Source organism: Scomber scombrus, chromosome 12 (assembly GCF_963691925.1).
Source record: "Scomber scombrus chromosome 12, fScoSco1.1, whole genome shotgun sequence".
NCBI classification, from domain to species: Eukaryota; Metazoa; Chordata; class Actinopteri; order Scombriformes; family Scombridae; genus Scomber; species Scomber scombrus.
Genome location: NC_084981.1, coordinates 14,497,373 through 14,512,701, shown reverse-complemented (window position 1 = coordinate 14,512,701; position 15,329 = coordinate 14,497,373). Strand labels below are relative to the sequence as shown.

The 15,329-nt window shown below is 40.2% G+C and overlaps 3 protein-coding genes across 6 annotated transcripts; 1 reads left to right on the top strand and 2 right to left on the bottom strand.

Annotated features, from left to right (window-relative positions):
* Positions 1 to 30: 30 nt before the first annotated feature.
* st3gal7 (ST3 beta-galactoside alpha-2,3-sialyltransferase 7) lies at positions 31 to 3,276 on the bottom strand. 4 transcript variants are annotated; one of them, XM_062430283.1, is made up of 8 exons: positions 3,140 to 3,276; positions 2,721 to 2,895; positions 2,516 to 2,642; positions 2,097 to 2,434; positions 1,712 to 1,898; positions 1,425 to 1,565; positions 526 to 675; positions 31 to 407 (listed from the first exon to the last, which is right to left on the bottom strand). In XM_062430283.1, exons 2-8 carry the CDS (start codon positions 2,870 to 2,872, stop codon positions 321 to 323), a joined length of 1,182 nt encoding a protein of 393 aa, XP_062286267.1. In that variant the 5' UTR covers positions 2,873 to 2,895; positions 3,140 to 3,276; the 3' UTR covers positions 31 to 320. The 4 variants fall into 4 exon arrangements, with proteins under 4 accessions (XP_062286267.1, XP_062286264.1, XP_062286265.1 ...); XM_062430280.1 differs by having other exon boundaries at positions 2,516 to 2,895; XM_062430281.1 differs by having other exon boundaries at positions 2,516 to 2,898; positions 3,140 to 3,243.
* Positions 3,277 to 4,268: 992 nt separating this feature from the next.
* ankrd2 (ankyrin repeat domain 2 (stretch responsive muscle)) lies at positions 4,269 to 7,746 on the top strand. Its single transcript, XM_062430935.1, is given in 9 exon segments — positions 4,269 to 4,485; positions 5,442 to 5,585; positions 5,799 to 5,903; positions 5,999 to 6,093; positions 6,225 to 6,327; positions 6,485 to 6,583; positions 6,660 to 6,716; positions 6,719 to 6,760; positions 6,878 to 7,746. Coding segments are annotated over 8 exon segments (612 nt in total). The 5' UTR covers positions 4,269 to 4,485; positions 5,442 to 5,576; the 3' UTR covers positions 6,980 to 7,746.
* A 2,662-nt stretch (positions 7,747 to 10,408) lies between these two features.
* Positions 10,409 to 12,643, bottom strand: morn4 (MORN repeat containing 4). Its single transcript, XM_062430904.1, has 4 exons — positions 12,577 to 12,643; positions 10,856 to 10,970; positions 10,647 to 10,756; positions 10,409 to 10,557 (listed from the first exon to the last, which is right to left on the bottom strand). Exons 1-4 carry the CDS (start codon positions 12,641 to 12,643, stop codon positions 10,409 to 10,411), a joined length of 441 nt encoding a protein of 146 aa, XP_062286888.1.
* Positions 12,644 to 15,329: the final 2,686 nt, after the last annotated feature.

Here is a 15,329-nt window from a genome sequence, read left to right as displayed (position 1 = left end):
CTTTTTTGTAGACAAAACATATCAGTGCTCTCACATTCATTTGTTTATTGAACCACTGTAAACACAGAATTCAAATACTACTCTTTGAACCACTGACCATTGCATCCATTTCACTAAATGCAGCCAGTCACAGAGTGTGTGTCTATATGTGATGGTATAATTATTCACTCATCTGACAATTACTATCCTTGTAACAGCTATTCACCAAATTCAAAAGAGAGTTATCTATAGGTTAGGCTGTACATTTATGGAAACCTCTCACAATGAGAGGAAGGAGTGCATGTAGAGTTCATTGCATTATCAGACTCTGTCCTTGTGAATCATAGCGCTCCTGTGATGTCAGTCACAGCTCCTGCAGCCACCAGATCTTTCAAGAAGAGTTTCTCGGCACTGATGTCATGCACCACCTTGAGATTTGTAATACAACAAGACATAAATAAATCATTGGAGCCAATAGATGTAGAACCAATCTCAAAAATATCCAGGACAGTAGCACGTTAAAATAGTTTCCTAACATAAACTTACTTGAGCCTTCATAGCATCCATGTGTATGGTCTCATAGTAGTGAAGTCTAGCGTATGGATGCCCCATATCATAGCCAAACCCTGCCAGGGTCACCTGGTCACACAGCTGCAAAGCCATCACCACAGCACTGGCACCTAGCGTCGGCACCATCTACTCGAGGAGAAACAATTTGATCCATTTGTTCAACCAGTAAACGCACCATCTACTCAGCAATACTTTATTCTAACTGTAGATATGGAGAAACAACAACAAAGGTTGTGTTTGCTGGTCTGTCATTCATTCCCTAATTTTAAGTCTTCCCTAAAACAACAGTCCATGTGCCCAAATGAACAGTCGTACATGTTATTCTTCTTGTAATCATTTCCCCTGTTCATACTGGCCATTAATAGATGTCTTCATAATTCACTTTCAATGTAAATGATGGCTGACAAATTCCACAGCCCTACTTCCATGCAAAATTGTATTTATAAAAATGTATTTGCAGTTAATATGAAGCTTCAGTCATCTTAATTAGTAAAATCATTTCAGTATCTTTCAAATTAACAGTCCTCTTGGTGCCAAATTTCCTCTTTTTCTTTAGATACTTACACCGAACAAGAAAACACTGTCATTAAGACACAACAAGGGAATTATTTTATTAAAAAGACTAACTATGGAAGATATCCACCTCATTAGATGAGCTCAAATTGCCAAAGCCTCATATTATCTTCAGATAAACCTTTAAATACATTATTGCTCAAAAAGAGGACTGTGGAAGCTCAGTTGAAGGGGATCTTCTAAATATGAACAGGAGGAATGATTACAGAAAGCAAAACATGTTTCAATGTTAATGGGTCGACAGACTTGATTCAAAGGGGTTTCAAAATAAAGAAGATGGATTTATACATTTTAGAACTCACATTTCCCTTTTTCAGAGCATATTTCTGAATGACTTGTCCAGTCTTGTGAATAATCTCTGGGTGGATGATCCTGAAGTTCTCTGGTCTCAAGGGAATATCATCCACCACCTCCCTCCAGAACCACAATTTGGACCAGAAACTCTATTAATAACAACACAGAAGATGTAGCGCGTGTAAGGCAGTGAGTGTGATGATGTGAGAGCGGTGTGGCTACGAGTTGCTGTGAGACTCACGCCTTATGTAATAAACCATTTCTGTGTGCAATGGTTCCTGGAGTGCATACACACCAGAGGTTGTTTGGTGATGACAGAAGTGAGCCAGTCCAGATCCAGGCTCTTAAAGACCACCAGAGCAACCATAGTGGTGTTTTTGTACTCATTTGCAGAGTGGGGTGCTCCCTCTGGATACATCAGGCGGATTGTGGTGCGGGAACCTGCATCTCTTTCAAAGCCAGACACTGGAGCATTATTCAGCCTGATGACAGAGATAAATGTATCAAATTAAATGAGTTTATTTGATTTAGGGTATTTTATTCATATCTTTTTTCTTAAACCCCTTTAAAATTTTGCCCACAAAGAAAAGTCCATTTCCACAGGTTGAAAATTACCGACATAGTTTAGCATTACTTAAACATCCTCTTATTTGTGTCTGACACATACATGGAAAACATACCTGATAATGATGTCATAACGATCTATATGGGATCCAAGATGGCTCCCATGAAGAATCCCTCCGTTGCCCACCACCACACATCGCTTGCAGCTGCCCTCACTCCTCAGTGATGGAGGCAGGCCAGGCTGAGGCAGAGAGGCAAGAGCCAGGGCAAGATGCTCTTCACTACCCTGGAGCCCCAGAGGAGGGGACAGATCCCAGGGCAAGGTCCTGTCGTGCTGCACAAAAACAGGAATGTCCTGGAGGCCTGCAGAGCTGGACAGAGGCTTGAGGTGATTTAGACACCAGTGAGGTTGACAGGGGCCTGACAGCACAGAGGCTGACCGGTTTAGCATAGCCTGAAGAGAGGAGCAAACAGAGAGAAGTGTGACAAGAGAGAATCAATGATTTAAAAAGCCTGATAAGATGTGTATCTCTACCAGATCTGTGGGATGTTGGTAGTCATCGCTGAGAGCTGACGATTTATTCAAGGGGAAATATGCTGGAATCAGAATAGCTGAGTAGCATCCAATCAGCATCACCACACTAAAGGTGAGGTTCTCTCTCCTGTACAGCAGAGAGAAAAGATCACATAAGTAGCTTTTTAATAACAGACACATGATACAAATACCTGCAGAGCTGCACCTGCACAGGAAAAATCCCCTGGAGTCTGTCTTTGCGACCACTTGTTGTCTGTGAGTGAGAGGTGTTGGTACTGCAGCCTCTGCAGCCACAGGCAGCAGAGGAGAACAGTCATCTGGGTCTTCGACACGATTCAGATGATTCAGCATCACCATGGTACCTGCACTTCCTGCGCTTCCTACTGAAACACATGCACACTTGACTGAACTTTGTCACACTTGGTGGATAATATATTCTAAATCTGCCTGTGATAAAAATAGACTTTCTTAGTAACACCACAGAAATATTTAGAAATGTTAGCTGGATTACCATGTCACACATCTCACCATTAAATGTCAACAAGCACTGTCTTTTGAGTTTTTTGTACGTACTAAAGCAGCAGTAGGAACATTAATCAGAGTCAAATGGATGGAATAACTCACAGGCAGCCTTGCAGAGAGGTATAAGGTGATAGTTAACCGTCTGTTCACCTGTGCTCCATAGTTGAGGGGAAAGCAGAAAGATGCATGTCCTATGTGGCTAAAATGGCTGCTGCTGCTCCCAACCTACTGAGCTCTGCCTCCTCCCTCAATAACACTGGTTAACTATTAACATGTCACCCAGTCACACTCTGGCAGGACTGCCTGTGTCTCTGTGTTTCACTGTGCATCCAATAAAACTTAAAGCACCAGCAAGAAAGTGTAAGTGTCCAGAGAACATGTAAAAAGTGTATTTTTACCAAGCAGATGATCAAGAAACACTTGATGGCACTTTAAAGTTTTGGTACATTGAAAGGAGAATAGTTAAATATTTATGGGTTGTGTGTGGTTAACCCTAAAGGAAAATTCATAAAGCTGTGGCTGGACACTGATTGACTGTTTGTGTGTCGTCAAATAATATTTACAATGTGCCACTTAACAGTAATAAAAACTTTATAAATAGCATAATCCCCCAAAACAATGTGTTTATGAGCACTCTTGTAAAAAGATAAGTACAAACTGTTGCTGCAAGAGGAGTGTGGAATGAGTAAAACCAGGAGCTTTCGGAATGAAATCACCCTCAGCTCATGGCCTGGGTGTGACATGCCTCCAGGTTTGGATGTTATGTGTATACATGTGGGTGTGTGTGGTACAGGTATTCCTCATGTCGTGGGGACGTAAATCTGTTTACACAGTCATGTTGTTGGGACTTGCCTTGCTTATGGTGGTAAATGCAAGCCCCCTTCATATAAATAATACATTTCAGGGTGAATACTTGGCTTAAAGTTAATGGCTTAAGGTCAGAGTTAGGCATATGGCGATTGCGGTTAAGGTTAGGGCAAGTCTCCATGAAATTGTGTGTGTGTGTGTGTGTGTGTGTGTGTGTGTGTGTGTGTGTGTGTGTGTGTGTGTGTGTGTGTGTGTGTGTGTGTGTGTGTGTGTGTGTGTGTGCGTGTATGCCTGACAGAGAGGAACGGAGGGAGGGAAACAGAGAGTAGTACTGGCAAGTACACACAAACATATGCATACACATGCCAAAGTGCACAAACACCTGTTTGTTGGTGTAACACAATGTCCCACCGTGAACCCAGCATTCTAGTCAGGGGTCACTGGACTTGCAGCGCTTCTGTATAAAGACGCAGTCAGAAAAGTTATCCGCCACTGCTTTTATTCCAAAGTTATTAGCTGTTTGGTATCATTATATTGTTTTTTGTTTGTTTGTATCCGTACATTTCATACAAACTGAAGAGGTTTTGCAGTGAGCAACCAAAGCGATGGACCAGAAAACAGGAATAGAAAAGAAAGGTCAGGTAGGTGAGAGAAATATTGTTTACTAAGTGACATTTGTGATGATATGCCTCACAATATGGTGATTATCATTAGATACTGAGTTTACTGAGATACTGAGATTTTCAGAAGGCTGTACATGATGTATTTCTTAGTATAATATAAACATATAATATATATCATGATATTAGTTAATACATCACATCACATTGAGCTGTTTGAGCTGTTATATCCAAGAAGACATTGAAGTCAAACCTCAGAAATGTGCATTAGTATCAATTTGTATGTATACAAAACACAAATACATGCAAATAGAAAAGATATGAAACAGCTTGCAGATGGATACAGTTGAGTGATTATATGCTTTGCAATTAAATACATACACAGTATAACCCTATTGAGTCATAAGGTGAAGTCTATGTATCAAGACATGAGCAAAGTTATCAGAGATACAAATGCCATACAAATTGATCCTTGAAACCTTTTTTTAAATGTCTTTGTGTACATCATACAAATGATGTACACAAAGAAATAAACTTCCATACTAACTTACATAAATATATTAAAATTATATGGATTTAAATAACCCACTATCCAAGAACTTGTCACCAACAGAATTAATAACAAAGTATTTTTTGTACTTGTTATAGAATACATCAAGTAGGACAAGAATGCTTGGCAGATAAAGGCATACATGTACAATGAAGGCACAGTCTTTTTAACTATATGCCATTGATAGATAATGCAAAAAACGTCAACAGCTTATAGCTATAGGAATCATTTCATCGGGGACAATATTTTATTATGGCCAGGCCTGGTTACTACCATGCTGTGAATTTATTTTGACATTAACACCATTATTTCCAGCTCTCAACACCTCTTACCCTTCTTGGCACTTCTTCTTTACAACTCCAATAATACATCTCTCATAGGCAAACTCGTTGTTTTCTACATTATTACTGTCTCTATTATTTCCCAGGCAGAGGAGAGAGTGAGGAGAATCTCTTCAGATCTAGGCTGTGAGAGTTTGGGCTTGAAGTGAGCGGAGAATATCACAGAGCTTTGCAAAAGGAATAAGATCAAGAAACCATACTCAACCAGTGGGTCTGTGGAAATGCCTGTGGTGAGCCACTGTTGCTCCTACAAAATAACCCTATCTTCATGTGCACAACAAAGATATGAAAAATGTAATTTCTGCCTCTCTCTCTCTCTCACTCTCTCTCTCTCTCTCTCTCTCTCTCTCTCTCTCTCTCTCTCTCTCTCTCTCTCTCTCTCTCTCTCTCTCTCTCTCTCTCTCTCTCTCTCTCTCTCTCTCTCTCTCTCTCGTGCACACTAGGGGTCTGTGGATATGACAGAATTCATGAATGCAGCCAGTCAAGGCAAGCTGAATACAATAGACAAGTATCTGGCAGATGGTGGGAATCCTGATGTTCATGATGAGGTCTACTCTCCCTGTGTGGCAGAAAAAATATCAATTTTAACATACCACACTAAACTTTATTTCTACTTAAAATATTGTCTATTTAAATTTTCCAGTTAAAGAGGACAGCACTACATCGGGCCTCTATGGAAAGACACACTGCAGTGATCCAAATGCTTCTAGAAAACGGAGCTGATATCAACTTCAAAGATCAAGTAAGATGTGCAGGCACATCACTTTTTTGTAACAATGATGGAGAGATTGGGTGAGATTATCTTTACACCTAAGCTCCAGTTTCTATAGTGGCACTGCTAATAGGATGGGGGGCCCTCCTACTGTTTTTCAACTGGGCTCCTGGGCCACACACTGGGCCTGCAGGGGAGGAAGCCTGGACGTTGTTAAAGCTCTGAAGAGCCATGGGACTGACCTGAATGTTAGAGATAAGGTGAATGTGCATTTTCTATGTGTCTGGACTCATACTTGTGTATCTGTGAGAATACTGTAGGTCTCATACTGACTTATACAGTTGGCCCTTTGTGTGTTTGTGTGTAGATTTGCATGCAAATTACCCTGACACAGTGTATTCAATGATCACTTTACAGTTGTATAGCACTCCTTTGCATGTGGCCACAAGAACAGGCAACACGATCATTGTGGAGTATCTGCTGGCCTGTGGTGTCAAGATCAATTCCTGGGACAGGGTATGCAGTGTGTTTCATACTTTTCATAATCTCTGTATTTCATTTCTGTCACTGATACGGTTTTCTCTACTCTTAGGAAGGGGACATGGCCATGCATGATGCAGTGCGGCTCAACAGTTACAAAATAGCGAAACACTGCTCATAGCTGCAGGAGCTGACACAAACATAAAAAATCATGTAAGTTTTTTTCATCTGACCTGTGGGTCTAGTCTAGCTTAATGACTATGTCAAAGGAAATGTATTGATTGTATTGTAAGATTGGTTGCCAACATAGATAGTGTGCATGTGTTACAGGAGGGAGTGACTGCAGTCCAGCAGGTAAGACAATGGCAGTTTCACATCATGGAGACCCTGCAGAATCTGATGCCACCTGACAACACCTCAAGAGAGGAGTGACAACTATTCTTTATAACCTCACTTTATATCTGTCTCAGGTTCAATATTCATTCTGTAAGTCCACTATGGGATCAGAGCACATCATGCTTGAGTATATGCATCATCCTATAGGAATGAACAGATGTGAGGTGCACTCACCAACAAAATCTGCCTTTCCAGGGCACGGCTGTTAAGTCTCTGAGATTAGTCTGAACTGTGACACTAGAAAATGTCAGCTTGCATGTGACTGATTCAAGATGATCTTAAGAAGTAGAAAAACATATGAATGAGAAAACAATTGAATTTCTCATACCTTATGCCAAGCTTTGGCTTTTGATAATTACTTTCACAGAGATTTATGATCTGAGGAGCACTCTCGTTGATGTTTCATGTCTGATTCATAATGCCTTTGTAAGTTGAATAACATTAATAGATAGTATTCTGCATAAGCTGAATTTAAATATACATCAAGCGACCCTTGTTTTATAACACACAGTAGCACTGTGTTTGGAGACGTCCGCTGACGATAGCAGAGATGGCTGGTATGCCCCGGCTAAAGTCAGGGATTCAAGGGGAGTTCAGTGGACATATTTTCCTTCTATCATCAGTGGCTCAAATGTTCCTAAGGGAGACTGGTCATTTACAGTGGGGAAACCAACAGATTGCTCATTATAGTTGTTTATGTATACTTAATCATTATGTATACAGCCATTCATTTCATGTGCACATTATGTTTGACAAATATTGCCCTACTGCTATGTGATTATAAAAAGCTGTTTTGAAAAGTGTGCAGCTCTGCTATACACCAATGTGTTTTTTGTTGACAATTCATGAGCTACATTATCAACCACACACCATATTTCCTGTTCCAAGCAGGGCTGTGTCAACTGTCAGGGAATTTAGTGGATGCTGGAGTATTGTGTTCAATACAAGATTATATACACAATATGTTAAATGGGTTGTCACCTTTTTTGTCATCCTGATTCTAAACAGAGATATCATCACTACAACATAGTTCATATACCAGCAAGAAAAAAACAACTCCCCTCTTATATCAGTTGGACTCATACATGTTTTACAGCTTTAGTTCTGTCTTTTCCAATTCCATGTGAACTACAAGCAGTATGCTGCTGTGCTGTGATGTTGCTGAGGGCTGCAGTGGTGTAGAATGAGAAGGGGGATGGGACTGAAACTGAAGGCTTTTGCTTCATGCTGTGTCGCAGCCAAAACCAGAACATGTCTATCTGCGAAACTGTTAAACTCCATCCTATGGCCGCAAATGTCACTCATTTTAGCTACTGTGTTCGAACATCAGAAATGGTTGCATTATCATCTCAAAATGAGCTACTTTGTCATGTTATTGTGAGCAAGTGCATAGCTATGATATTCACTGAAAAACATGTATTTTTTCAACACAAGGCTTTATTGAACACACCAACTGTTTACCATCTATGTGATAAATGCTCATACCTATTCTAGAAGAATGAGAGGATACTGTGTAGTAGTTTTCTCTAAGAGCACTCAAAGCAACATTAAATTGTTACTGAAAAAAAGGTAACCATGGCAATGATATTTCCAGGCAGGTGAAAGTCTGGAGAGGCACGCCTTTAAAGCACCATTTGTTTCCAGTTGGAAATGGATGTGGGATTCTGGTGTATATAATTCCATTCAGGCAGAAATGTATAGGCAAAGGAGGCTTGAGCAGGCATTATCTTTTACATAGTGGAAAAGAAAAATACTATTACATAATTTGAAAAGTAGCATATTACACACTTTGTACATACAGCAAAGATTAAAGTATCATTGTGTGCTTGTGGATTGAGGTACTGGAACATGCACTTGTCTGCATTTCTGTCTCTAATGTTATCTTCAATCTTTATGATTGCAGCACGCTGATGTACCAAAGGGGGTACTCAAAGCAAGGAACAGTATGTGTTCATGATATTGAGTATTGATTTTTTTCTTCTTCATAGAATATGACAATGAAAATCAGTAACTGCAATAATCCAGACTAGAGACTTCAAGAATATTTACAACAGAATCTCACAACAATTCCCAGTTTAATCTTGAGTCCATTTGTTTTTCTTGCGCACTAAAGCCTTATTGATTTTTATTGTCTTTATTGTTCAGGTATAAGAAATAACATATGTAACTCCTGTTGATTGCTCCAGGCTTCCTTACCTATAGTATCATTCCATTGTCTTTGGTTGAAGTTCCATGAAGGAAACCCAAGACAAGCCATGTCTACAATGCTTTGTAAGGCCTATTCACAGTTCAAGTACACTGAATTCATCTGTAATCACAGACTAGTTGTGATTGGCTATAAAGGTTAATAACGTCTTTGAAAAAGTAACACCATTATGTACCTCTCATGACCAATGACATGATTATGTCTTGATGCATTGGATAAGTCAGAACAAACACCATCAACAATAAATATCTATACACTTCACAAAAAACACATACATTAGTATTAAATACTCGTAAGGATATATCTGATCATTTCTTTCATTCAGCTGCCTCATTTATGTCAAGTCTGAGGATGTCCAGTCAACCTGGGTCTTTCAGGTTGTGCAAGGGAAAGCATGAGAGAATCATCCAGTTAAATCTCCTCTTGTGAGTGATGGGAGCTGAAAACTCAGCACCAGTTTAGCAATGTGTCTCTCAGAGTGAAGGCAATCTTCAAACAGACCTCAAATTCATTAGGATGACAGACACTTGAGGGCAAATGATGCAGAGGACAAGGGAAAGGGAGGGCATGTCATCTGTGTCATCGGATTTTCAGACGGACACCCTTGAACTACTGTACTCTTGTACCAAAATATCTTTAAGGCAAACGTGAATACTGATCTTTAAAAAGAATAAACACCAGTGGAAAAAATGCATTCCTTGAATGATAAAGTTTGCAGCAGCAATGTTGCACTCTCTGTCATGATGGATTGCAGCATTTTGAGGTGGGTATATCTAATTAGTAGCTAATTGTCTTCCCCATACAGACTGCCAACACTACACCTCCTCAGTTTATACAGGAAAAAAACCTCTTTTAAGTACCAGACGTGCAACAAAATGCTAAAAAAGAGGTCTCCCATATTGAGTTGCTTGGTGTAAGAAAGCTAACTGCTCTAGAGCAAAATACTAAGACACTATTTATGAGTACAAGATTCAGAACAAGAGAAAAACTGAATTTGCTGCTTTACATGACTTGTGAAGTTAAAGGTGTGCTTCGTGGTTTTGTGCATTTCAAGTCAGGTTTTACAGAAATCCATTGTTTGGTCAAATTGCATGTGCATTCCAAGTCACTGTGAAGGCTAAGCAAGAAAGATGCAGAAAAAAAGAGAGAAAGACACAGAGAGAAGAGCTGGAGGGGAGTATACAAGTACACATCCCTGAGGCCCCCCCCCCTGGAAGGTGCTGGAACCTAGACTGTTTCTCCTCCAGGGTCATGAACAGTCAAAGTGCCAGACTGCGAGCATTGGTGGCTGAAGCCTGTGCCCGCTGCACCACTCCTGAACACTTCTCTCTCTTCTGCAGCTTGTGGTTTTGAAACAAGCCCTCATTTCGTGGGACACCATGAGCTCCGTCTGGGAAAGTCAATAGCCCTGCAGGACCAGACACAGGACACTGTGACTGATGACAGAGAGACAATATTGACCCCATGATGGCTGTTCCAGCAGTGTGACAGACTTACCGTATCCCTCAACACGTCCGTCTTTGAATTCTCCTTCAAACTTCATGCCATCGTATCGACTGAAGACTCCTGTGCCTTGAAACTTTCCCTGTGCAAATTCTCCTTCGTATCTGACATGATGATAAGGGAGCAGGGTTAACAAACGCAAGGTGTCATTTTTAACCTAACTGACAACAAGCTTCTGTCTATCTCACTCTTGCTTAACACACCTGGATCCGTCTGTAAATAGCAGAACACCGGAGCCATGGAAGAGTCCGTTCTCAAACTGGCCTGTATAGCAGGTTCCATCCTGAAACTTGAGCTGGCCGACACCATGTCTCCGACCTGGAAAATCACAGACCATCAGAGTGAGTAATGGACACACACGAGATTGATACCATTTACAGATGCACACCATATCTACATAGCTGTCACCATGCCTCATCTAACCACTTAGCCTCTTACATATTAATATTTCATAATAGTGTGTAACATACTGTAAGAGACAACCTATTAAGCATGGCATTTGAACTCACAATGCGGCTCAGGGTTTTATATTCACTTGGTATCGTAGAGCTACTACATATGTCACACAAGTCAGAATGTGCATGGATTAAGTATCCTTCCTCCCCTCTGTCAGCCAAAGGTTTACCACTGAATTAGGAGTCCCATCTGCCTCCTGTGCGGTGGGAATTACAGCACTCTAATCCAGCAGATTTTTTAGCAGGGATTTCTACTTTAGGATCCAGACAGCAAAAACAGTCAAGGAATGTTCTTGCATTCCTCTCCTAGCAGTCTATGATCCACTACTAAAGCTTATAATCACGTCAGAGGGCACACCTACAAGTTTCTGCTACAACTAGCTTACACCTTCAATTGCCAAAAAGTAGGTGAAGGCTGCAGGAGTACACCCGTTAATATGATGTGGATGGTGTTTCATTGGTGTACCAGCAGCTAAAAATAATCACCAAATCACTCGTAAAAGACAACATAAAAATTAAATAAAAACCCTGGATGATCTTGTTTCTGGTGTTTCCATTGATTTGGTCTACCTACAGCAGCTGACAGAGCCCTCTCTAAGATTCCCCAAAGAGGTCCAATGTCTAATCCAGAAGATTTGACAAAGCCAGAGCTGGTAAATCTGGCTCTGTTCGTCATGGGTTGCCAATGCTAGCTAATTGGGATTTGAGTAAATAGCTTTAGCTTGCATGTCACTCTAGCATCACTGGGTGTTTGAGCAAGAATTAAAGCGGCACAAGCATCCTCATAATTTTTACTACAGGTGATATGATGTTCCCCCAGATTTCACTTTTCAGTAATGCATATGTCTGAACAGGTTCATGAATAGAAGATATTTGCTCCCTCTGGCATTTGCATTTGTTCCTGCAAGCTTTTGCCTGATATAACAACATTATCTATTACAGAAAAATATCCAGGACTGAAGATTTAATGAGTGTCAAGCCCATACTGAGAGAGAGGGCCATTACCATAGATAATGTCACAAGATTTACTCACAGAGGCTGATTTATAGCACTCTTGCATGTTACTCACATATCATTCTCTTCAAACTATTAAATATGGTCACAAATTTGGCTTGAAGTGAACAAGAAATATGAGTCAAGCTTGATGTATGTGCATGCATCTGTGAAAAAGATTATTCCTTTCAGAAAAGAAAAACACATGTAAGGGAATATAGAAAAGTCACCTGCAACTATTAATAAGAACTAATAATTTTTTGGGTAATAGGAAGCCTAAATCTGAATATTTCCCCATCTGTCAACATCTCATCATTCTGTTTTGTGCTGCTGATAACTTTCACAAATTATGCATCAGGGACTAATTATGAGGACAGTATAGGTGTACAGTTGAGTATATGTCTACAGTTCAGAAGGTCCCAGTGAGTCAGTGACGCTGCAGACAAATTTATGACTAAGAATAAGGAATATCTTGCCTTCTTTCCAGTCGCCATGGTACTCTTCTCCACTGGCGTAGGTGAAAGATCCTCTGGTCAGAGTCATGTCACCCCTGTTTTCAACAAACACGTTCATTTTAAAAGACAGAAGAACTAAAACAACATGTTTATATTGGTGACAGGTAGTTTATATCTAAAAGTAAAACACACCACAGTTTTCGGGAGGAGATGGGCATTGTGAGAGAGTAAGGGTGTATGTCTGCAAGCCTTTGAGGAAACCAATGAGTCTCCTCTAGCTCTATGATGCTGTTCTTTAACTGGCCAGAACCTCTGACCTCACTTAGAAGGAAGCAAGCAAAGAGAGAATATTCCCTACTGGGATTATGGTGAGGATGTTGTCAACATCCATGCCAGACTTCATGAAACCGAAAGAGGACATAGCTTTACAGTTGTTGACCATTTGCTTATGCAATACTCCAGTCCAGCTGGGTATTCATGACCCAATGCTGGTAAAACCGTTATTTACTGGCTACATGTGGTTTAAGAACCCACAATTATCATTTGGCATCTCCTTTAATTGGTGAAATTAATCAAGAAAGAGAAGAAAAGGTATGCAGGCTCAGTGTTATAGCCTACTGGCTCATGTGACAAGTATTACATTTCTATAGTTACAGTACCAAACAGGATCATTTTGCAGGACATGCAACATTCACAATTGCTACATAGCTGAAGCTTTCATCCCCTTTGCTTTCAAATAGGGTGGAATTTAAAGTCAGAAATGTGGGAAAAGCCTTAGTGTAGTTGCAATGTCACTCTGTGTGTGTGTGTGTGTGTGTGTGTGTGTGTGTGTGTGTGTGTGTGTGTGTGTGTGTGTGTGTGTGTTTTGTGTGGGTCGAGTTACTCCAGATCCTCTGTCAACCCATGTGTATGGTGGTGGTTGTGTTGAAGCTGATGTGAAACGCCTTCTACAGACTTTAAAACGTGACAGCAGCATGACTACAGACATAAACAAAGGCTTGTCGCATGGGTCTCATTTCAAAAATGATGCTGAATGGCCGTCTTTCTTTCAAACAGAATGGCAGTCAGGTGTAATTTTACCCATATGCCATTGCCATTTAATTCATAATTCATCAGTTCACACAAAGCCTGAGTCTAACGTAATTGTAAATATCCAACTTGTGAATGCCTGTCAATAGCCTATGTGTCGACCAGTGCAGCCTTTAGATACATGTTGCTGAATAAGATCTATAGTCCATGCAAACCGATTGTAACCTCTAGCAGCACAGCTATGAACGAAAAGCATCTAATGTCATAATTTAGGCCTACCTGTACACTACGTTTGTCGTCTCTGAAGCATGGAACCACCGTACAAGAGCGGAGGGGCGTAAAAATATATGAAAACACCGGCTGAGAAACGTATGCCGCATTCAGGTCTTGCTCGTAAGCTCCTTCATCCGAGCTCTAACGTCTTAAAGGATAGTGATACAGGCTCCAGGTGCGCTTGCTCACACAAGTGATGAGGGAATGTGCTTTAAAGGGCGTTTTAGTGGGTGTTTTATTTCAGAAATCAGGTCTGCTGCATTGCAGCAGCTGCATTAACTGGGACATATAGTCTATTCATGTAACGAAATTAGAAGTCACATTGTTTAACTCAGTCGATATGGCCTCTGATAAAAACTCAAGCTTGCAGCTCATATGAAAACAAGCCATGTTTATTGTAATGTTGTGTTCATGTTCGCGCTCATGCGCTGCAGATTTTCACACTTCAGACGGCACTTGAAGGCATCATCACAACAGCATTATTGCAGCCTGACCGCCGCGCTGTTTCATTGCATGACTGTTGATGGCCTTCATTGAAAACTTTCTCTGATTGGCCTGATGTGCTTTTGGACAGTTGCAGACATATTTATTAAAGCCATTTTTCTGAGGCTTCTTGAAGCGCTCAACACTTAAGCCGATAACAGCAGCCCACCGTTTATTTAGGTTTTACCCTAGGCAACATTAGCCTATGTGTAATGTGTAGACCATAACACTGCATACTCTAATGAACTATAAATAAAATATATTCTTCAAATGTTCTTATTCGTATACCACAGTCAACACCATACACTATGCACTCAGTGGTATAGGACTCAAGTAAAATGTTTCTCACTGGGCAGGTGAATAATGTAAACATATCTTTGGCCATAAAAGTATTTTATTGTAACTCATAAAATGTCTTAAATAGCAAGACATATTTCCTTTATTACTATTTATTACTGGTGCATGTGGGCACTGTTTACATACTGTCTAAAAAGCTGGATTGTTACTGTGCCTAAAATCAAATTAGCTTACCGCTACATCTAAAACCAGGCACAGTTAAAGTAAATCACAGAAAAGTTATAAGCAAACTATCCCACTAAACATGAATTAAAAAATTATTCCTGCCGTATTTAGTAGCCTAACTAAAGCCTCAAATTATTTGAGATGAAGCCAGGGTCTAGTGGTGGGCCCTTAGGATATATTTGACATGTTTTATGGTATTTTTTCTTTCTTTTTATATTATATAGGATTATACTTCCTTTTCTGTATATTTTGACTGCTATGCACCACGACACTAAGACAAATTCCTTGCATGTTCAAACCTAGCTATTCTGAATGAGGCGGGGAAATGTCATAGAATATTTATTTATCTGTATATTTCTTTACTCTGTTGCTGGGTAGCCAACTCACTAATTTAATCAGACCGGTTTGGTGACTTTGTGACTGAAACCTGTGAGCATTTCCCTGTGGAGAGATTTCCTCTTTGTACG

What these genes read in the sequence shown, in the direction of transcription:
- st3gal7 (XM_062430280.1), bottom strand. Translation starts at nt 2,872, where the DNA reads ATGGTGATGCTGAATCATCTGAATCGTGTCGAAGACCCAGATGACTGT. An exon ending in CGTTATGACATCATTATCAG is followed by an intron (nt 1,899 to 2,096) that starts GTATGTTTTCCA and finishes CTCTGTCATCAG; the next exon opens with GCTGAATAATGCTCCAGTGT. An exon ending in TCATCACCAAACAACCTCTG is followed by an intron (nt 1,566 to 1,711) that starts GTGTGTATGCAC and finishes TGTTATTAATAG; the next exon opens with AGTTTCTGGTCCAAATTGTG.
- morn4 (XM_062430904.1), bottom strand. Translation starts at nt 12,643, where the DNA reads ATGACTCTGACCAGAGGATCTTTCACCTACGCCAGTGGAGAAGAGTAC. An exon ending in CTATTTACAGACGGATCCAG is followed by an intron (nt 10,757 to 10,855) that starts GTGTGTTAAGCA and finishes TCATCATGTCAG; the next exon opens with ATACGAAGGAGAATTTGCAC. An exon ending in CGGACGTGTTGAGGGATACG is followed by an intron (nt 10,558 to 10,646) that starts GTAAGTCTGTCA and finishes CTGGTCCTGCAG; the next exon opens with GGCTATTGACTTTCCCAGAC.